General features: G+C 41.7%; 1 protein-coding gene across 1 annotated transcript in view; it reads left to right on the top strand.

Annotated features, from left to right (window-relative positions):
* Window positions 1–1,453: 1,453 nt before the first annotated feature.
* The window catches only part of LOC124589807 (molybdenum cofactor biosynthesis protein 1-like), an 80,267-nt gene continuing 57,349 nt past the window's right edge, over window positions 1,454–24,371 (top strand). The window contains exons 1-3 of the mRNA XM_047131594.1: window positions 1,454–1,978; window positions 2,315–2,426; window positions 18,950–19,117. Coding sequence (XP_046987550.1) covers window positions 1,892–1,978; window positions 2,315–2,426; window positions 18,950–19,117 — 367 coding nt within the window. The 5' untranslated portion in view covers window positions 1,454–1,891. The remainder of the gene's footprint in view (window positions 1,979–2,314; window positions 2,427–18,949; window positions 19,118–24,371) is intronic.

A 24,371-nucleotide genomic window follows, 5' to 3' on the forward strand; every position in this document is an offset into this window, starting at 1 on the left:
ACTTGCATAAAGACTTAATGGATCTCATTTTCTGTATTTGTCGATATGAGGCTAGCTAGCATGCTCGATATTGCTCCTTACATATGTATCACCCATAAGATCGTAGCCATGGATCCTACCTCTTCTTTCATAGCTGGAGCAAGTGTTTCCTGGATTAGAACTACGTCAGTATCATTGTCTACAAGGAGTTAAGACAGGTACCCTCTTTCAGCTCGGCTAATAACTTCTATTTTTAAATGGAATACTCGGATTGAAGAGCCAAGTCTTTTAATCAGTTGGTCCTGAAAAGGTCCATTTTTTAAAGCTTTTTGATTTTGGTTTGTCTGCACGTCTGTAGCCAGGAAATCCAATGTCTGGTCTGGCTGCCTATTCGTTCTAGCTCATTTAGCGTTACCCGGGGTGCACGTGTAGTTTTCCACTACGGACGCGAGCTACTTTACACCCCAGTGGCTTATTAATATTATAGTCATAGGATGCTACGATTTTTCGTTTTGTGAAGTGCACAATTTTACATTTCTGAGCATTTAAAGCGAGTTGCCAATCTTTGCGCCTCTTTGAAATCTTCTGTGCTACTCGGACGGTTTCGTAGTTTCTTTGACAGTTAATGTGATGTTGAGCTTCAAAATCAAGAGGTAATCGCGATGTGGCTGTTCTATCATGGCTTGTGACTAACGGAACTTTTGTGATAGAAATAAACATATGCTTGAAGACAAATTTCGAACGGCATTTTCAATGAAAATATCAAAACAGCAGATAATTTTAATTTGTACACTTCTTTGTTAAAATCTTGCACAATTAAGACACTGGACATTGCCAGTGTTTTAGACATGCGGAATACACCCTCACATTGCAAATCACACTGTGGGTTTTATCAATTTGAAATGTAAATCTAGTAACTAAAACGTAGTAGAGATAGCCATGTACTCCTTTGCAGCATTAAATCCATAGTTCAGAAGCAAGCACTTTCTTGCGATGGAGTACCTAAAATAAGTGTAACATAAAAAAGGAGAAATGCCATTAACAATAAATTTCGGTGGATTTTCATTTTAGTGGTGGTAGCAAAACGGTACATTTCGTACTCCGCGACGCACAATGTAAGTTCGTTGTCGGCCAAATACACACATGAGATTCGTTACTGCTAAGAGCTCTTATTAAACTAATAATCGACCCATTTATTTCACAGTCGCAAAATTTCTACGGTGTGAGAATTCAAGTCATGTCAAAAAGAAGGTATGGTGCGATGGCTTGTTGAACAGCTACGTCAGAGTGACATGCAATGTCACTTTACCGCCTTTGCGTTTGTATCTTTGTGACGTCAGCGAGCTCTAATTACACTGGCTGTTTACTGAGATGCAGCGTAGCGCCTGCGCAGAAGAGGGTGTGTTTTTTTTCCCCCTTCCTCTTCTTTGTTGTTTACTTGTATATCAGCTGACTTGGTGCTTTCAAAGGCCAAGTTTACGTAAAGAGGGAGAGGAGATGATAAGGCAGAGAACGAAAAGGGGGAACGACAAGCGCTGCAGAGAGAGTCTGCGTGCGACCATGAAAAGCCTGGGAAGAATAGAGACTAATTGGGAGAGCGACGCTGTTGCATATGCACAACACGTCTGCTATTACTGCACAACTCGAATAACAGACCCACCGACTTCCCACGCGCCGTGAGAAAACATTTCTTTACGTGTCGTCTATCGTGTGTCTCGTGTACGACTACCTACTGACGCTCTCAAAGTTTAATCCTTTCTAATCGTCGAGATTAAATTGGTGTTTTTCTTCGTCTGCAGTCCAAGATAAATGTACACCTTTGTATGAGTGTATTTATGCAAGTGATCTCCCGACTTCTGTACAGAAAACTCGCTGCCTGTTACGAAACAAACGCATAGAAGAATTTCCTGTGATGTTACTGCGTATGCTGAAGCGCACAACATGCGTGTCCAGGAGTCTGTTTACAGATGCCAACAACTCGCAGATATCTGCTGTCGGTGTAAGCATTTCAAAAATAACATTGTTTGTTAACAGTGGACGAGATATCTGTTGCATAATATAAAATTGTTCACGTACCTTTTGAGTGTCATATATAGTTCTTCAAGAGTGAAAAACTGTGCCGGTTATCATTGATATTAATGAATTCAGTGCTCTGTTGAGCACATTCATAACAGCTGTCTAACCGTTCGGACTTCGCTACCTTTTTTTGTTGTGTATGATAAATATTCGCCACAATAATGCAGAGTGAAAGTTACTATAGTGGGCAAGCCCTGTAAGAAATCAAATTTGTGTTTAAGGGAATAGTGTTTGATATTTAACTTTTTTTTCGTTTTAGGCCTTAGTGAAAGAGAAAGCGAGCGTTGAGGAACAAAACATACTGACAGATACTTTTGGGCGATATCACACATATTTACGGATATCACTGACAGAAAGATGCAATTTGAGATGTAAGTATCTTGTAACTCTAGTTTATAAACCGATGTTTACCATGGTAGCAATAGGCTTTGTTAACATACTATATTTTTTAATATTTCCGATTGTTTCAGAACTCACAGAATATGCAAAACATTTTGTGTGTCATTGAAACAAATACTTTTGTATATGAAATGTTGCATACCTTCATTAAATTATGTAATATGGCGTAATCTTCTGGAGCATTGCAGCTAAGGTTAAAAAAGGTGTTCTATAGAAATGCGCAATGAGAATATCATTTATAATTGGTAGCCAAATATCTTGTAGAAACCTCTTCAGGTATTACAGATTCTTACAAGTACATGCCAATATATGTATTCCCTAATGATATTTGTGGTTGAACAACCAAAGTGAATTTAGGATGAACTCAACTTTTCACAATCACAATACTAGCAGTAATTTCCATAGACTATCCATTCCTCTTGAGGGTTCTGAATGGAGTTTTATATTCCGGAGCAAAAGTCTATAAAAGGTTACCAGTGAATATCAGACATGAAACTGAACTTTCCCAAATGTATAAAAAAAGTACAAGAATGACTCATTAGCCATTCTTACAATTTGATATTTACAGTCAGTGTAAACACTATGTATGGTAACTCTAATATTGGTAGTAGACAGGCCCATGCTTTTCCAACACATAAGCTGAGAGTAGTATGTGTAAAGCTACACATTTTCAAAATAGCTGTTTTTCTCCTAACATCCACAAGAATAGCTAACTGCAGAAAAACAACAGGTCAAAAATTTTCAAAATTTCTTTTATTGCAGAAGTCATAAAGTGCTTCTAGTAACTTGGTACAATTAACTCCTTACTGCAGAAAGAGATCATGTCCTAGACATGTTCCCTTTCTGCTGTGAACTGTGTGGAGAGTTTGGTATCATCAGGAGAAACTTTAGAAACCAGGAATGATATTACACTGTTAGTAAGGTGATAAAACTCATATTTGGATCATCACAGAAGAAAGACAAATTTAGGTTGTTCTCATAAAAACAGCGAACTTCACAGACTACGATACTTGGTGGTCAAGACTCTACATAAAAGGGGTCAACAGAAGCGTCCGATCCCACGCGTCGGCTTTGACCCGTGACGTAAGGGTGTTGTCGTGTGTGACGTCATGAGGGCGCGGAGTTTTGTTTGAGTGTGGCTGTCTCCAGTTCTGTTTTATCTTATTTTATTTACTTTTCTGATCTGTTCGTTCTATCTCGTGGGATTTTTTTAAATTTAAAAACACTTATTACTTATTTTAATTATCTGTTTCCTCCAATTTCTGTTTTAGTTTATTATATTTATCTTTCTGATCTGTTCGTTCTATCCCGTGAGATTTTTTTTTTAAAAGACAAAAAACACTAATCAGCTACTGAAGCATCTTTATCTTCTATAGGTTGCTGGGGTTACGACCCCTGGGGAGGTGGGTGGGTATTCATGCATGGCTGTCTTCACTTACACGTTGTAGCTACGCAAGGCGTCTAAATTTGTTTATATTTAGTTTGCCCCCACCCAAAACACCCCATTTCCCGCGCTTGTCCTGTTAGTGTCATTAGGCTTCTTGTGGAAAGTGTGTGTGTTTGTTTTTGTTTCCGCCATATTTGTGACGTCATGGGTCAAAGCAGACGGGCGGGATCGGACGCTTCCGTATTTCCCATAAAAGCTTCCCCTAGTAACAGTTCTTATGGAAAATGTTTTCCAAAGAGGTAAAAGATTTCTTTTGTCCTGTCAATCACGAATTTAGTTTCAATAAAGATACACCACCGATAGCTCAATGTAAGATAAACATCAAAACTATGTGAACTGATAGATTTTATGTAAGAAATATTAAGGTGAATCTAGAACTTCCCAAGGAACCAGCCTACAAAGCCAAACTACATATAAACATCTTAAAATGGATCATATGAAATAAAGTTTAATTTATGTTCTGGAAGAAAGGCTGCATTTTTGGAATGAAATTATGACTTATTTGACCACAAAGAGAGTGATGAAAAGGAAGAGTATGATAAGCCCATTGACTTAATTTGATATAATATTGATTACAATGTATTTAGTTTGAGGAAAATATGTAAAATAAATTTTCTTCCTCAAAATATAAGTCTTTTAATTTATATTCCACATCTTTTGCTACAAGAAGGGAGTATGTCAAGTTCAAAAGAAAAAGAAGAAAAAAATTGAGCTGCTGGGAACACAAAATGGATAAAAATTACGAAATTTAAATACCTTACAACCACATATTTATAGAAAAAGTGTAGAATAATTTTACGTTAGAGTTTCTGTATAAAAGTTTTTTGACTCGCCTGTAAACTTTGAAGAAGGGGACTTGTTCCCTTTCTGCAGTTAAGTTTCCATATAATGCAATCCAGAAGTAATTACAAAAATATTGTTTTCAGTAGATTGGCACTAATAATAATTTGTCGTCAGTATACTTCACATAAATAGCTGGCAATTGTGGCTCCAGCCTTTTAGTGTAGCTTTAGTATGGTGTGACTCATTCCGCATTCGTAAAGGCTTTCCTTCCTGATCTGATTTATGGAATATAATTATGTTTGAATGGGTAAAATATAACACTGTAATACTTAAATTTAGTTTTTAAAGTTAAATGACTTTAGATCATTATCCTTACAGTGATTCTTAGGTATCAGTAATAAGTTTTACGCAAACATTGAATTCAAGGATGCAAACATAACTGTCACGAAAACTATACACAATATTGTTAATTAATCAGTTGGCCAGTTTCATGTTCTGTGGATCGTTATGCACGATAAATTGTAATGACGTGGAACAAGTATTTTTATATTCATATTGCAAATTAATTTGTTAATGTGGGTACATTTTATCCACGCTAACAGAACAAATATAGTTTTTGTCTTCAGTTGCACATCTAAGAGTGTGATTGTCATCAAAGTATCTGTAAATGTTTACATATTATACAAAGCTAAAGCACAACAATATGAAAACGGCAGCTGAGTAGCATAGCCGGAGCAGTGGCTTTCTCCGAAGTACCTGTTAGCTGTTTTTCTCCTGACATTCATTTTTTAATGTTTTTTTACCTTATCCCTCATCTTCATGGGGTCAGCATGTTAACCTGGATTTAGCTATGTTAGTGGTGGAGGGTGGCTAAAGTGCGCTTTTGGCGTCAGCGGCTTTTCTGCTGCGTGTTGCTGTTGACCCTTCATTTCCATAAGCCATAGCCCATCAGATGATAGTGTACAGTAGCCAAAGAGAATCGTTGAATCTAATGAGTTGTTTCAGCAGAAAATACAAGCTTATTACTTTTGTTTTCAACTTGGAGAGCACAATTTTACCCTCCCCTCTGAGGGCTCATGGCTCTTTCGCTCTTTCGTGAGTTCATGCTTGGCGCACTTGAAGACCTGAGCTATTGTGGGCCTTTCTTCCTTCCAGGGCTTCATTCTCTCATGCCTTGCTTTTTCGTTTTCACCTTTCCTTTTTGGCAATTTTGGTCCCCCATTGGGGTCTGACCTCCCCTTCTAAATTTTCTCAGTGTAAACCATCTGGGGTGCCAGACAGCCATTGATGTGGCTGGTTTGCAACCTTGCTCCAGGTCATGTTTACCCCCTCTTCGTGCCGAGTCAGCAGTCCGATACAATTATTTGCGCCGCCGATATTGTCATCCCCAACTCAACAGGCTCCTTTCGCCACCAGCTGGTTCTGTGGTGGGACATGGTCATTGCCATAAACATCTGTGATCACCGTCGGGCTTTGCAGTGCCTTAACCAGCACTTGTCCTCTGCTGGTCTTATTTAAAATTCTTTGCACCAAAGCCCATTAGTTAATGAAACAGACCAAGTGGGTGTGTTGGGGATGCTTTGCCTCCTCCTTAGGTTCTTCTGTCCCTTCGTCACAGATGTGGGCTACGCTCTGCACCCTCTGAGGTTACCAATGGTAATCGTCCATCCTGCATCTTGTCCTTCCGGGTGGCCTTTGTATGAATCCATTGGTCCTCACGGAACATTTTGTGACTCGTTCTGCAACGGCTTCGGCATCAGCCTCCTATCCCGTCACCTTCCTCCTCTGGAAATAGTTGGCTGAAGGTTTCCACATGTTTTACCAAATGTCAGGTGAAATCCTACAATAAACCTGTTACTGAATGAAAACTTATTGTGGCCCTCTCTTCTTCCCATGATTCAGTCACTGGCCGCAATTCCATCCAGAACCAACTGCTTCAACACCTCTGTCCTCCACGAAAACAGTGTCACCTCCGATTGCTTAACCACATTTGGCTCAAAGGTGATTTCTCCTCTCTGTGGAGGGACAGTATTGTGGTTCCTGTCCTTAAGCCTGGTGAGAATATGTCATCTGTTGATAGTTACCAGCCGATCAGTCGGACCAGCATCGTCTGGAAGTTATTTGAATTGATGGTGGCTTTTTGGCTCAGTTGGGTCCTTGAATCTCCGAACTGGTACAGCTTTCGGCAGAGACAATCTCCGCCTGTACACCTGTGTCAATTGGAAACCACAGATCAGCAGGCCTTTTCTCAACACTGCCATCTTGTTGCAGTTTTCTTCACTCTTTGTAAGGCCTATAACACATCTTTGTGCCATCACGTCTCCCTAACACTCCATGAATGGGGTCTTCAGGGCCTCCTTCCCGTATTTATTCACGAGTTTCTGCCTCACTGGTCATCCAGGGTTCAGGTTGGCACTGTTCTCAGCACTCTGCAGACTCAGGAGAACGACATTCCACAGGGCTCTGTAATTAGTTTCCTCCATTTTTTTTAATCACTACTGATGGACTCGTGTCCTCCATTGGGCTATGATTTTTATATGTGGACTGGTTCCCATTCAGTGGCCTCTGCAGAGCAACAGCTCCAGAGTGCCATCCAATGCACTTCCGCATGGACACTCTCTCTCAGTTTCACTTCTCCCCATTTCCAACATGTGTGGTGCATTTCTGTTGCCATACTACAGTGTAGCCATGTATGGAAGTGAAACATGGACGATAACTAGTTTGGACAAGAAGAGAATAGAAGCTTTTGAAATGTGGTGCTACAGAAGAATGCTGAAGATAAGGTGGGTAGATCACGTAACTAATGAGGAGGTATTGAATAGGATTGGGGAGAAGAGAAGTTTGTGGCACAACTTGACTAGAAGAAGGGATCGGTTGGTAGGACATGTTTTGAGGCATCAAGGGATCACAAATTTAGCATTAGAGGGCACCGTGGAGGGTAAAAATCGTAGAGGGAGACCAAGAGATGAATACATTAAGCAGATTCAGAAGGATGTAGGTTGCAGTAGGTACTGGGAGATGAAGAAGCTTGCACAGGATAGAGTAGCATGGAGAGCTGCATCAAACCAGTCTCAGGACTGAAGACCACAACAACAACAACTACAGTCCATCCCAATCCAGAGCTTTACTTCAATGCCCAATGCCTGACCGTTGTTCCCCAGTCCTATTCCTTGGGTCTTCTTTTGGACAACAAGCTTAGTTGGTTGCCCCATATCCATCTCCTGGTGGCCGTGGCTTCTGTAAACTCAGTCCTTTGCTTCCTTGTCCACACCTCTTGGTGTGTGTATTGTTCGACTCTTCTCCGCCATTATCAGGCCTTAATTCCGTACTATCTGGACTATGGTTGTCAAGTTTATGACTCACGAGTCAGCTGCCCCTTCCACACTGCTCCTCTTGGACCCAGTCCGGCATCATGATATTCATTGGCCACCAATACCTTCCCCACTAGCCTTTTTGATAGTTTTCTGGTTGGCACTTGGACCCTCACCTCTTTTGGTTGAGCGGTCCCAGCTTCTGGTTTGCAATGCCATCACTATCTGCTCTTTCACTGCTCTTTTTGCAGCTTAGGGAAGTGACCTGCCCATTGCCCTCCTTTTTGTTGGTTTATCTGTTGGGCTCTGCCTTGCTTCTCTCCACCATGATTTCCATCTTCCCTCTCTGCCCTGTTCCTCATGTTCTCTCTCGAACACTCCCCCCCCCCCCCCCCCCCAACCCCCAATGTTCCTCTTTTCTGTATTCCAGCGAATCTCTTGTTTCTGTTGTTTGTTCCACCTGATCCTATGGCAGGTCTGGGATGTGCTGTTGTTTTTTACACCATTGGCTCTAAATTTGCTGATCACGTGTAACATGCCTTCACGTCTTCCGTTGGCATGGAATACCATCTCTTGCCTGACATGTGTGGGGTGGCCATCTATCGGGTCCTCTGCTTTGTTAAACGGTCCTCCCTCAAATGTATTTTGTTATGTATGGACTAGATAGTGGCCCTTAGACTACCACTCAGAGTTTTTCCACCATCCCTTGGTCTCTGCTATCCGTGAACTTCTCCACAATCTTGACTGTACTGCTCGTTCCTTTGGGTTCCTGGCTAAATGGGTACCTTGGGTAATGAGCTGACTAGTGGGGCCACCAACTACCTCCTATTCTCCCTTTTTGCTCCTTCATGGTCACACTCTTGGGAGACCACACGCTCTGTGCCCCTCACCCCTGCATTTCTTCCTCTGTCTAATAAACTTCATGTGAATAAGGAACTCCCACCATGTGGCATTCTTCCTTCCTCCTCCTCCTCTCCCGGTGGGAATCTACCACTCTCTGCTGTCTTTGTATTGGCTTTATCAGGTTAACCCATGATTTTTTACTCCATATGAGTCGTACCCTTTGCAGTTCTGGGGCCTCCTTCATGGTGACCCATATTGTGGTTGACTGCTCTGTTTTTTGGCCCTTCATTCTGGTATTGGAGTCCTTTGGTTAGGATTGGCATTGGTTTGGGAGGCCTCTGGTCTTGCCTCCATGCCGGCTAGATCACCCATACCCCCTCTTTTCCCTACATTTTGTCTGCTATTTTGTGTCATTTTGTTTTGCCTTTTCTTGTGTCTTCGTCCCCTGGTGCTGTTCCAGTTGTCATGCTCATGGTGTGATGTGACGTCAGGATGGGCCAGTTGCAGTGTTGGTACCCCATCGTGTGCAGCACCTTTGGTGCACCCCTGCTCTCGCCCTTCCCCCCCTCCCTCTCATTTATTCTTCCTGCATCCCAGCATCTCTGTTTGCCCATTTTCTGGACTTTGGTGTTTGTGTTGTTCCTCCCTTAGTTTCTGTCAGCTTAGATCGTGGGATCAATGACCTCGCTGTTTGGTTACTGATGTTTGTATTTATTTCTTGTATTGTTTGTTTTTCAGGATATAACAGGAATCTTGGGATATCTTTTCATACACCAACGTTATAATATGGTTATGAGTGGGGGGAAAGCTGGATATGGTGACGGACTGATTTGTAGTGTAGGTCAAGGTCTAGGTTGAAATGTAACAGCTCGGTTGTGGGTTTGCAAAACCAATGAATGTGACTGGGGGTAAACTGGCTGTGGTGACAGACTGGTTTGCAGCGTAGCTCTACACCTACATCTGTACTCTGCAAACCACTGTGAAATGTATGGCAGAGGGTATGTCTCATCATAACAGTTATTAGCATGTTTCCCCTGTTCCATTCACATATGAAGTACAGCAAGAGTGATGTTTAAATGTTGCTCTGTGTGCTGTTATTAATCTGATTGTTCTCCAGATTCCTATGGGAATGATACATAGCATCATCACTTAAAACTTATTCTTGAAAATTTGTAAGTAGGTTTTCTCAGTATAGTTTACACTTACTTTCAAGAGTCTACCAGTTCAGTTTCTTCAGCATATCTGTAACACTCTCCCATGTGTCCAACAGAATGGTGACCATTTGTGCTGCCCTTCTCTGTATATATTCAATATCACCTTCTGGTACTATTTGGTGTGGTCCCACACACTTGAACAGTATTCTAGAATGGGTCACATGAGTTATTTGTGAGCAATCACTTTTGTATACAGATTACATTTCTCCAGTATTCAACTAATAAACCAAAGTCTACCACTTGCTTTACCCATGACTGAGCCAGTGTGACCGTCCCATTTCATACCCCTACAAAGTGTTACACCCAGGTATTTGTATGAATTTTCAGCTGTAACTCATTGATATTATAGGATGCTGCATTTTTTCTTTTGTGAAACACTTAATTTTACATTTCTGAATATTTAAAGCATGTCGCCAATTTTTGCACTACTTTGATATCTTTTCAAGATCTGACGGAATGTTTAAAGCAGCTCCTTTCAGACAGTACTTCATTATAGATAGCTATATTGTCTGCAAAAAGTTTGAGGTTACTATTAGTATAGTCTGCAAGGTCATTAATATACAAAAACAGCAACAGGGCACACCTGACTCTCCATCTACATTGGTTGATGACTCTCCATATGAGGTAACTTTTTGTGTCCTCCCTACCAAAAAATCCTCAGTTCAGTCACAAATTCCACTTGAAATCTTATATGATCATAGTTTTGATAATTTGTTAGAGGTTAGGCTGAAATTTTACATTTTGGTTGTGAGTTGATAAAGCCATCTAATGTGACTGGAGGAAAACTGCCAGTGTTGATGGACTAATCTGTATGTTTATGTGTGTTTTCTACGGAAATGAAAACCAGATGTACAGTGAACAATGGCAGACTTGGTTTCACAGCTCTAAACCTCATACAGTCCGAAATATTTGATTTTAAAGGATGGCAATTGAACCGCAGTTTCTGCTGAAATACACAGGGCAAGGGTTGCCTGCACTGTATTGCTGCCTGCTGTCAGTGGCTCGCACAATGGGCAGTAATGCACAACCCATAAAAGTAGACAAACATCACTTTCAGTACAATTAACATTTATTTGTATGGCACATGTATGTTTTTTCTAAAGAAATGAAAACTAGAGGTACAGTTTAGTGACAAGACATGGTTCTAGTGTCATAAACACAATTGTTAGCGGCATGGAAAATACACTCACAAATAGCCAGTAATGTCACATCAGATGAACCTGTGTCACTTTTGCAGATGTTAAAACTGATCGCCTTTTGCATCAATACACTTGTGGAGACGAGAACAGGTGAGTGTTACACGGAGTGTAGTGTTTCCACAGATATTGCTGCATACACAGCAGTAATACATTCTTGCACATCAACTCGTGTCGTTGGAGGCTCATGGTACACAAACTCCTTCACTCTGCTCCAGAAAAGTCTTTTAATGGCGTAAAGTTGGGAGGAAGGGGGGGGGGGGCAGGCTATTTAGCTCACAGGACCTCCACATACTATCCACCTATTTACAAACATTGCATCCACAACTTTTCTGGAAACGTGTTTAGCGTACGGGGCATCCATCACACTGGAACCATATTGATCAATGTGTTTCCAATCCCTTATCCGTGAGATGGGACAGTGTGTCTTGCAGAACTAATGTATGTTGTCATCCGGTTAATGTTCCTTGATAAAAATAGGGACCTACAAAACGGGTACCATTGATGCAGCACTGAACAGTGACGCCCCATGTCACTGATGAACAACCGTGCAGAGCCAGTAGTGATTTTGCCCGGACCAACAGTGCATGTTCAGCAGATTCACATGATCATGATTTGTGAATGAAGCTTCATCTGTAAAGCATCCACTGATCTGCAAAATGACAGAATTCAGTGTAGGATTTAAAGTCATTCCTGTACAGTTCTTGGCGGACTGAGGTATGATATAAATGAAACGTATGCCTGTGTCACATTCTTCACACACTACTACAGCTTACTCCATAACTGTGTGCAACCTGTCTACACTCGCCTCAAGATTGTGCAGTGCAGCAGCCCCAGTGGGGTAGCACTCAGTGTATACTGCTGCAGCTGTGGTTGCATTTCCATAACACTCGCCATAAATTATCTTCACATCTAGTTTTTATTCGTTACTCAAGGTCTGCATATAGATGAGATGACGCCAAATGTCCCAAGCTATACCAAAACGGGGAAGCACTGTCCGAAGCATACGTCTGATGCATCACAGTGTATTTTCCTTTTTGACGCCTACAGCAGTACAGCAGGCCCGAGAAAGAGACACTAGTAGACTGATCAATAAGGTAGAACATGCGTACTGACAGTGGTCTGTTCACAGCAAGCTGCAGGACAGTGCAGCAAACCTTGCCCTGGGAATTATGACAAAAACCACAGTGGCATTGCCATCTTTTAAGTCTAACATTTCAGAATGTATGAGGTTTAGAACTGTGAAACCAAGTTTGCCATCACTAATTGTACCTATAATTATTATTTCTGCAGAAAAAACATGTATGTGCCATTATAAAAGCCTAACTTTGTGTTGAAAGTAGTGTTCATTGACCTTTATGGATTATGTATTCGTGCCCATTGTGTGAGCTCTTGACGTAGGTGCTTCCCTGGCCAATTGCATTATTTTCGATTCATTTTGGGAATATAAAAAGTGGCAGAGTTAGCTGAGATGTCCTGCATATAAACAATTTAGGAGACATTCTGAGCAGTCCTCTTGGGTTGTTTGCTGATTATATTGTCATTTACCATCCAATAATGTCATCAGAAGACCAGAATAAGTTGTAAAATGATTTCCACAAGATACTTATATAATGTAAACAGGGACAATTGACACTAAACAATAAAAAAAAAGAAAAAAAAGAGAAGCCTTCCACATGAAAACTAAAAAATATTAAACTTTGGTTTCATGATAAATGAAGCAAATTTAAAGGTTATTGATTCAACTAAATTACCATGGATCACAACTTAAATTTGAACCACCACATAGAAAATGTTGTGGTTAAGGTGAACAAAAGATTGTTTTGGCAGAACAAGAAAGTGCAATAAATATACCACAGAGACCACAGGAGGGTATAGAAAATGTTCAAAGAAGGGCAGCTTGTTTTGTATTATCACAAAACAAGGGATATAATGGCCACAGATATGATATATGAACTGGGATAGCAATCATTAAAACAATGACATCTTTTCACAAAGGCAAGATATTTTCACAAAATTTCAACCACAAACTTGCTACTGCAAGTTCGAAAATATTTTGTTTATTTCCTGCTGCATAGGATAAATGAAAATCTTAATAAAATAGGGTATATCAGAGCCAGCTGTTTGTTTCCCCCATGTGCTATTCGAGAGTGGATCACTCAAGAAATAGCATTAATATGGCTCTGTGAACCTTCCGCAAAACACTTAAAGAAGTCCACAGCTTGTGGTCTAGTGGCTAGCACTGCTAACTCTGGATCACGGTGTCCTTGGTTCGATTCTCGGCTGGGTTGGGGATTTTCTCTGCCTGGGGACTGGGTGTTTGTGTTGTCCTCGTCATTCATGTAAGTGGCTAGATTGTAGTGTGTACAAGTTGCAAATGAGTACGGGTGCTGATAACCGCGCAGTTGAGTGCCTCACAAACCAAACAACATAAAAACACTTAAAAGTGTGAATTGCAGAACAGTCTTGTAGATGTAGGGTAGCATCTAACTTGTGGAGTTTTAACCATTTTTTTTCCATAAAGATATCTTTTTGGTTCTGTGAATTATGGCACAAAAAAATCCTTTGTTGACGGCTAACCTATTTACCCAGGACCTATCATTTTGTCTCCTGGCAAATCTATTATGAGGTTTCAAGATGTTGTCCTGTCTCTTCCCAGATGTCTTTCCGTGAAGAGCTAGGATGGAAAATGTACTTCAGAATTGTAATATCAGGCAACGAGAGAATATTTCTGTAGTGTTGGCAGAAGAGCCAACACTGTTTTTCTAGAGGAGGCCGAAATGCACGCGTTTAATTACACGCTGACTGGCATGAGGTCTGGAACAGGACAATATCTTGAGAATTGCAAATAAAGCACGTATAGGATGTAATACTTAACTTTAATCCACAATTGTAGAACATCTCTCGTTACGGTACATGCTTCATAATATTAATTATCAACAGCTATGGCGCCTTGCTAGGTCGTAGCAAATGACGTAGCTGAAGGCTCTGCTAACTATCGTCTTGGCAAATGAGAGCGTACCGGTCAGTGTAGCTTCGCTAGCAAAGTCGGCTGTACAACTGGGGCGAGTGCCAGGACGTCTCTCTAGACCTGCCGTGTGGTGGCACTCAGTCTGCTATCACTGACAGTGGCGACACGCGGGTCCGGCGTATACTAATGGACCACGGCCGATTTAAAGGCTACCACCTAGCAAGTGTGGTGTCTGGCGGTGACACCACAATTTCAGCTAAAGGTTTCCAGATAGCACCACAGGAGACAGTTCCAAGAAATCTGCACCATCTGTATGCCATGTGCTCTCTCCTTTAATTATGGGCAAAATAAAATGATGGGCTAGCACAGCAAACTGCCAATGTATCTTGTTACTGCATATGTGGGAGAAGTGACATCACAATATCTAGAAGTGTTTATGAATGGGCTTAGGTGGACTGTTTATCATGTGCTTGTTGAGAAGCTGAGAGTCCAGACTAGAGACAGTGCCTTTTCTTAAGCATTTAGCTGAGAAATGTTGACAGCTGGCAGCATTCACCGTGAGGTGTGATGAGAACACAAGGGGTTGTTTCAACGGCTGATTGTAAGTATCCAACGAGAAACAGGGGGCAAGTGATGTGTTCCTCCCTAATGTGAAAATAATCATGGAATGTGCATTGTATTTGGAAAAATAGTGGTAGACCGTATTTATATTCAACATAAAAATAAGAATAATTTTGTGGCGAACGGTATACAGTCAAAATCACTACTTGAACTATTAATTGAAGTTGAGTTTTTTCTCAAGATATTGTTAACTGTAGCTGAGCTTCCTCTTGACATCACATTTGTGAAGCTTTGCCATTTCTCAACCACACTATCCCTTACAACCTAACCTATACCTCAGGCTACACTAAAAATCAGTCCTGTTTCACAACCTTCATTTCAAGAAAGTAGGAAAAAAAAAAAAAAAAAAATAAAGAAACACCGGTAATCTGTTAACAAAAACTTTGTTACTGTAGGCATAAATTAAAGGAAACTTAGATGAATTATTTGTGGTTCATATCCTTATAATATGAAAATATGTTGGGCCATATTGTAATATAACTGAAGCAGACTACTTGAGACTGAGTGTCACAGTGCAGAGGTAACACAGTGAACTAGTATTCACGAGGACGGGGGTTCATATCCCTGTTCAGCCATCCAAATCTACATTGTCCATGGTTTCGCTGCATCAGTTAACATAAATAGTGGGCTGTTTCGTTTGAAAGAGCGCAGATGATTCCCTTCTCCAATCTGAGATTGTGTTCTGTCCCTAATGTCCTTGTCATCAACGGCTCATTAAACCCTAATCTTCTTTCCTTTTAACTGTTTTGACTTGATGCAAATTCTCTTGTATTAATAAAACCCAACACAAGGAGATAAATGCTATGTGAGGAAGGGGGGGGGGGGAGAACAAAGAAAATAATGGTGGTGACTCTAAATTGCAGTACATTTGAAGTTGAATCTTGTTGGTGATGGTGTTAGGAGGTGTTGGAAACTGAGTGTAAGAACTGAGGTGCTTGGGGCTAAATAATGTTAAGTCACATTAAGTAAATTATACAGGAGAGACAGATGAATGTTCAAAAAGTTTCATAAATCAGGTGATGGACATAAGAGATATATACAGAGTGTCCCAGCTATCTTGTCCACCCAAAATATCTCTGGAACAATAACAGCTATTGGAAAACAACTTTCACCGGTATCAATGTAGGTCTGGGGCCCATGAATGTACATATTTGGAAACATTCTAAAATGAAAGCATATGTGTTTTTTAACACAAACTTAAGTTTTTTTAAATGGACCTCCTATATTTTTTCTTCAGCAATCCATAGCATGACAAAGCACATACACAATGGCGTTGATTGCATCACAATATTCCGATTACATCCCGAGATATTGAGACGCGAAGTTGACGCTTGAAACACCCGACATGCGCTGCTAGCGCACGTCCTGAGGCTCAGGCGTGAACCCCATGCTGCCCGTAATCGCGATGTGATTGACATGTGTAATCACCCCTCCATACTTATCAAGAGGTCCGAAACGAATAATACGGTCTGCTGCCATCCTGCTGCGATTACGGGCAGCATGGGGTTCACGCCTGAGCCTCAGGACGTGCGCTAGCAGCGCATGTCGGGTGTTTGAAGCGTCAACTTCGCGTCTCAATATCTCAGGATGTAATGGGAATATTGCGATGCAATCAACGCCATTGTGTATGTGCTTTGTCATGCTATTGATTGCTGAAGAACAAATATAGGAGGTCCATTTAAAAAAACATAAGTTTGTGTTAAAAAACACATATGCTTTCGTTTTAGAATGTTTCCAAATATGTACATTCATGGGCCCCAGCCCTACATTGATACCGGTGAAAGTCGTTTTCCAATAGCTGTTATTGTTCCAAAGATATTTTGGGTGGACAAGATAGATGGGACACCCTGTATATTGTACAATGAGGTACTACATACATTAAGATATTCTTTTCATATTAAATAGGACATTTTAAAGCACTGCACATAGTGAATTCATTAGTAATTACAAGGAATACATATAATTTTTTGGCTTGTCATTATATATCACCAAAGTTTCTTTGCTGATCGCAGTTTGCATTGCTCTCAGTGTAATCTAATACACTACCATTAATTAATTCAGGTTCATCAACCTGCTCTCCGGCTTCATAATGAGTTGGAGACAAATAATACCCATGACACACCTCAGGTGTATATACAGGGCGAGGTAACTGCCGTACTGATGGGTTTTATTCGGCCTGCAACTCCTTCAAATACCATATGCAAGATTTTGATATTTCTTCACTTGATATGTGGAAACTTTTAGTCTTAAGTGAAATATGAACAGGATATTTTTGTAGGAAATTTAATGTAGTTAAATTTTGTACTGGAATACATTTTCGCTGGAGGCTGTAGTTTCTGAATTATTCAAGAGAAATATATTACGGCCTCTTCCGAAAACATATCCTAGCACAAAATTTAACTAAATTAAATTTCCTGTAAAAAGTCCTGTTTTTTTAGGGCTAATGTATTGCATGACAGGATGCATAAAAGCCATAGGCAGGGGCATTTGACACATCCTGTAAAGACAAGCAGACATATGACATTAGGAAGTTTATTACTCTGCACAGATATACGCTTATGGTATTTTGGTGTTAAGGTCATTGTCTGTGTGGGATGGCCATGCTTCTTGACATTAATTTCACAGAAGTCTCTGTGAACAATGTGTTTCAGGAAATTTGAATCAGAATTTGAAGCCACAAATTTGAACACTGTAGCTTCTGAGAAGCTAATGGAGTCCACCCTTTGCTGTATTTCCTTTTATTATAGTAGGAATTAAGTCTTCCTCCTTACAGAAGGGGGGAAAAAAATAGGGATGACTAATAGCATGAACCTACGGAACTACACTGAAGAATATGGCAATTTAACAGACATATAAACCCTATAGTAGGTACATGGTAATGCCCATCACAAATGCAACAATCATTTATGTTTAATGGACTCTAGGTAACTATCTTAGATATCGCCCCATAGTTCATGATTTCATCAAATGTTAGTATTATTTAAGAGTAAACAATGGAAAAGCTAGGCTGGAACAACAATACTATTATAAAAAAAGATTGATTACTGCTCACCATATTCACCATATAGAGAAAATTTTGCGTTGCAGACAAGCACAACAAAAAGACTGCTGTATGTTTAAGTTTTTGCCCAAATGCCTTCTTGTTAAGTAGATAACACACACACACACACACACATATATATATATATATATATATATATATATATATATATATATATATATATATATATAAAAAAACAAAGATGAGGTGACTTACCGAACAAAAGCGCTGGCAGGATTCAAGCTTTCGCAACAAACTGTTGCCTCATCAGGAAAGAGGGAAGGAGAGGGGAAGACGAAAGGAAGTGGGTTTTAAGGGAGAGGGTAAGGAGTCATTCCAATCCTGGGAGCGGAAAAACTTACCTTAGGGGGAAAAAAGGACTGGTATACACTCGCACACACACACACATATCCATCCACACATATACAGACACACTACTTTAGAAGAAGGCCTTTTGGTCAAAAGCCTGAATGCATAGCAGTCTCTTTGTTGTGCCTCTCTGTGACTCAACATCCACTCTATATGGTGAGTACCAATCTATCCTTTTCATAATATTATTATTAGTGTTATTATTTAAGTGTACTATATGCATGACACTGTCACAATAAACCACATAGCCACTTGCTATAATATGGCATGCTACACAGCTACATTTTCTTGGTGCTTATCTCTGATGATGGTGCTGTATCACACCGATTTGGCTTATAATACACATCTATGACCTTATCTCTGCACGAAGATTCACTCTAAAGTAACTGACTTCCATGTCGACTCCACAATGCACTTTTTATTTCACCCAAACAACTTTCGCTGTTGCCTCAGGGAGACACCACCTTGCTGCGGCTTACCACACTAAAGTGCAAAGATTATGTGCTATGTCTTGATCTTGATGCCAGATGTGTGGTTACCTGCATTATCCTATATTATTACGTTCACTGCTGCTGCTGCTTCAAAACTTGATATATTTTAGCTGTATTTCCCCAGCAATGTGTGTGGTTTTTGATTTCTTGAAAAGGACAGTATATTCTGTAGATTTCATATAATTATTCAGTTATTACATCATTTTCAGGTCAGTATTGCATGCCGGAGGAAGGTGTCACTTTAACAAAGAAAGAAAAGCTGCTGACTACGGATGAGATCATCTACCTGGCTGAACTTTTCGTTAAACAAGGAGTTAGGAAAATAAGACTGACTGGTGGTGAACCTACTGTTCGGAGGGACATTGTAGACATTGTCGGTAAGTGTTTATCAACAAATATTGTAATGTCTTCGTACACTGTTCGACATTCCTTTTGCTATGTGTGATATGTTGATCTCTTGGTTGCTGTTGCTAAATACACTGATGGACATTAAAATTGTAACACCATGGAGTTGGCATTACACATCAAATTGGCTTGAAATGAACCACATGCTTGGATATGCAAATGCTTAGGATTTCAGTGTAACAACACAAGGAGTGATGCTATGTACAAGGTTGTGGTTCAAAGTAATGCCTCCATTTTTATATGAAGACTATTAAAGCTTTTTAAATAAAACAAACTTTATTAACATTCTACATGAGATTGTACAGTTTCTCCTGGTGTATTTGTTGATCAACAGTCAATGGGTGTAATGCTGGTCCGTAGAGTCTGACAGCCACAATATTTCAGTGATCAGACATGTTGTCATCATCAGGTGTGCTGATGAACGGAACTGAGATCCTGAGGGTAGGTGGCTGACTTACACTGAAGAGCCAAAGAAACTGGTACACCTGCTTAATATTGTGTAGAGCCCCCACGAGCATGCAGAAGTGCCTCAACATGACGTGCCAAGGACTCGTCTAATGGCTGGAGTAGTGCTGGAGGGAACTGACACCATGTTTCCTGCAGGGTTGTCCATAAGTCCATAAGAGAATCAGGGGGTGGAGGTCTCTTCTGAACAGCAAGTTGCAAGGCATCCCAGATATGCTCAATAATGTTCATGTCTGTGGTGTTTGGTGGCCAGCAGAAGTGTTTAAACTCAGAAGAGTATTCCTGGAGCCGCTGTGTAGCTATTCTGGATGTGTGGGGTGTCGAATTGTCCTGCTGGAATTGCCGAAGTCTGTTGGAATGCACAATGGAATGAATGGATGCAGGTGATCAGACAGGATGCTTACATACTTGACACCTGTCAGACATCTTAGGGGTCCCATATCACTCCAACTGCAAATGCCCCACACCATTACAGAGCCTCCACCAGCTTGAGAAGTCTCCTGCTGAAATGCGGGGTCCACGGATTCATGAGGTTATCTCCATACCCGTACATGTCCATCCACTCGATACAATTTGAAACATCTGACAAGGCAATGTGTTTCCAGCCATCAACAGCTCAATGTCGGTGTTGACGGGCCCAGGTGAGGTTAAAGCTTTGAGTCATGCAGTCATCAAGCATACACGAATGGGCCTTCAGCTCTGAAAGCCCATACGGATGATATTTCGAAGAACGGTTCACTCACTGACACTTGTTGATGGCCCCCCAGTGGGTCCCGGGGTTAGAATAGGCCCGAGGTATTCCTGCCTGTCATAAGAGGTGACTAAAAGGAGTCTCACATGTTTCGACCTTTATGTGATGGTCCCCTGTAGGGTTTTAAAATTTTCCCGAAGAGCAAGCCAATTGGGGAAGGGTGCCTTTCATGGTGCATAGTGTCCATCATGTGCTGAGACCTCTCGCATCCTTCGTTGACGTGGATCTGCACTTCCACTCTTTCTCTAGCTGCTGGGCAAGATCACCCTCCTGGGTGTGTTTTCCTCCATCCTCTGTGCAGTATTGCTTTCTGTGCTGGACTTCTTAGCCTGTTTGCACTTGATATCCAGCACGATAGCCAGTCCTTTCTGGTGGGGCCGCCATGTAACCTGTTGGTTGTAGCCCCCTGACCATACAGGGATCGCTCTGCTGATGCCTGCACCGTTTATACCAAGGAGTAGATGTCCGTCGCCTGGAGGCATCGAGACTCCCGGCAATGGCCATGCTGCCAGGTGGCCTTTGCTGCAACTGGGTGGCACCCGTGGAGAGGGCCCCTGGTCGGAGTGGGTGGCATCAGGGCGGATGACACGCCATGAAGTGTAGTACATCATCTCTTGCTGGTGGTCAAACACCAGCAGTCCCCAAGTGGTCAAGGTCTAACTTCAATGCTAAGAAATATGACCCCAAATCGCTCCCACACTATTGGAGGAATGGCTGGCTAAGGATGGCAGCAAAGCTTATTCACCCCAGTACCTTGTATGTACGAGAGTTGATGGAGAATTTTTCTTGTCAATGAAACCTCAGTTTTTTTTTTTAGCATTTATAGAGGATAAGTTTGGGGAGGTGAAGGGCTTGTTCAAAATGCGGTCAGGGTTGGTCTTGATTAAAACAGCATCCTCTGCCCAGTCACGGGCACTACTCGCCTGTGACAAGCTGGGGGATGTTTCTGTTTCCATCACGCCCCATAAGGGCTTAAATATGGTCCAGGGTATCATATTTCACAGAGACCTTCTTTTGCAGTCCGACAGTGAGCTGCGTGCCAATTTAGAGCAGCAAGGCGTCCATTTCGTCTGGCACGTCCACTGGGGTCTGAGGGGTAATCAGGTTGCCACTGGTGCTTTCATCTTGGCCTTCAAGAGTGGCACATTACCTGAGAAGGTGAAGGTGATGGTCTACCGCTGTGACGTAAAGCCATATATACCTCCCCTGATGCGGTGCTTCGAGTGCTGGAAGTTCGGCAAATGTCTTCCCGCTGTACTTCCAGTGTCACCTGTCGGGATTGTGGACGTCCTTCACATCCCAATACTCCCTGTGCCACGCCTCCCACTGTGTCAGCTGTGGGGAGCACCATTCATCTTGCTCACCAGACTGCAGGATTCTCCAGAAAGAAAGAAAAATTATGGAATACAAGACCCTGGACCGACTGACCTACACTGAGGCTAAGAGAAAATATAAGAGGCTACATCCTGTACATATGACATCAACCTACGCCTCCACTATGACAGCAGTTCTCCCATCTTCCATTCCTCCACGTACAGTTTGCTCTCAGAGCTGTCAGACTCCACCTACCCCCTTGATGGTGGGAGGCACTTTACTCTCTGTTGCTCCTGCACAACCTTCTTCAGGAGCAACATCCCCCCAACCATCGGGGACATCAGTCCCCACTTCTCAGCCGGAGAAGCATAAGTCTTCTTTGGCTCTCAGGTTCCTACCAGTGGCAAAGCTGACACCCGCCAGTGGCTGAAGCAACCACAGGTAGCTGGTCGTAGGGCTTCACAGTCCTCCTCAGTCCCTGAGACTGAATCAGTGAAGCCCTCCCAGCCAGACAAACCTAAGGAGCAGCACGAGGAACCTGAAAAGAAAAAGACCCCAAAGAACCTAGGCACTGTGGTGGCACCCACACCACCACTACCTACAAGCTCTGTGTCTGAGGATGAAATGGAGATTCTGTTGTCTGCTGAGGACCTAGATCTTGCTGGGCCCTCAGACACAATGGATGTCGATTGCACAGGTACTCATCTGGTGGCAGCAGGTGACCCTGAGGTGTAGACTGCCTCATTGAGTGTTTCATGCCTTCCCAGTCTCATGATCACGTAATCCTCCAGTGAAACTGCAGTGGTTTTTTCCACCACGTGGCTGAGCTACGGCAACCTTAAGCTTTACACCTGCTTTCTCCGTTGCCCTCCAGGAAACCTAGTTCCCGGCAATGCGGTCCCCTGCCCTCCGGGGCTATGAAGGATATTACAGGAACTGTAGTGACTGTAATAGTGTGTCAGGTGGAGTTTGCATCTATTCCCTGAACTCAGAATGTAGTGAACCTATGCCCGTTCAAACCCCTCTTGAAGCTGTAGCTGTTGGGATATGGTCGACACAGGAAATAACTGTTTGCGATGTACATCTTCCTCCAGATGGTGCAGTATCCCTGAATGTATTAGCTACACTGATTTTGGTCATCAGTCTACTGACTGGTTTGATGCGGCCCGCCATGAATATGACCCGTCTCTCCCTATAGCTTACCCCTACTTTTTTCAGAATCTCGAACAGCTTGCACCATTTTATATTGTCGAACGCTTTTTCCAGGTCGACAAATCCTGTAAAAGTGTCTTGATTTCTCTTTAGCCTTGCTTCCATTATTAGCCGTAACGTCAGAATTGCCTCTCTCGTCCCTTTACTTTTCCTAAAGCCAAACTGATCGTCACCTAGCGCATTCTCAATTTTCTTTTCCATTCTTCTGTATATTATTCTTGTAAGCAGCTTCGATGCATGAGCTGTTAAGCTGATTGTGCGATAATTCTCGCACTTGTCAGCTCTTGCCGTCTTCGGAATTGTGTGGATGATGCTTTTCCGAAAGTCAGGTGGTATATCGCCAGAATCATATATTCTACACACCAACGTGAATAGTCGTTTTGTTGCCACTTCCCCCAATGATTTTAGAGTTTCTGATGGAATGTTATCTATCCCTTCTGCCTTATTTGACCGTAAGTCCTCCAAAGCTCTTTTAAATTCCGATTCTAATACTGGATCCCCCTATCTCTTCTAAATCGACTCATGTTTCTTCTTCTATCACATCCGACAAATCTTCACCCTCATAGAGGCTTTCAATGTATTCTTTCCACCTATCTGCTCTCTCCTCTGCATTTAACAGTGGAATTCCCGTTGCACTCTTAATGTTACCACCGTTGCTTTTAATGTCACCAAAGGTTGTTTTGACTTTCCTGTATGCTGGGTCTGTCCTTCCGACAATCATATCTTTTTCGATGTCTTCACATTTTTCCTGCAGCCATTTCATCTTAGCTTCCCTGCACTTCCTATTTATTTCATTCCTCAGCAACTTGTATTTCTATATTCCTGATTTTCCCGGAACATATTTGTACTTCCTCGTTTCATCAATCAACTGAAGTATTTCTTCTGTTACCCATGGTTTCTTCGCAGCTACCTTCTTTGTACCTATGTTTTCCTTCCCAACTTCTGTGATGGCCCTTTTTAGAGATGTCCATTCCTCTTCAACTGTACTGCCTACTGCGCTATTCCTTATTGCTGTATCTATAGCGTTAGAGAACTTCAAACGTATCTCGTCATTCCTTAGTACTTCCGTATTCCAGTTCTTTGCGTATTGATTCTTCCTGACTAATGTCTTGAGCTTCAGCCTACTCTTCATCACTACTATATTGTGATCTGAGTCTATATCTGCTCCTGGGTATGCATTACAATCCAGTATCTGATTTCGGAATCTCTGTCTGACCATGATGTAATCTAATTAAAATCTTCCCGTATCTCCCGGCCTTTTCCAAGTATTCCTCCTCCTCTCGTGATTCTTGAACAGGGTATTCGCTATTACTAGCTGAAACTTGTTACAGAACTCAATTAGTCTTTTTCCTCTTTCATTCCTTGTCCCAAGCCCATATTCTCCTGTAACCTTTTCTTCTACTCCTTCCCCTACAACTGCATTCCAGTCGCCCATGACTATTAGATTTTCATCCCCCTTTCAATATCCTCATACACTTTCTCTA

This window comes from Schistocerca americana, unplaced genomic scaffold (assembly GCF_021461395.2).
Source record: "Schistocerca americana isolate TAMUIC-IGC-003095 unplaced genomic scaffold, iqSchAmer2.1 HiC_scaffold_73, whole genome shotgun sequence".
Taxonomy (NCBI): Eukaryota; Metazoa; Arthropoda; class Insecta; order Orthoptera; family Acrididae; genus Schistocerca; species Schistocerca americana.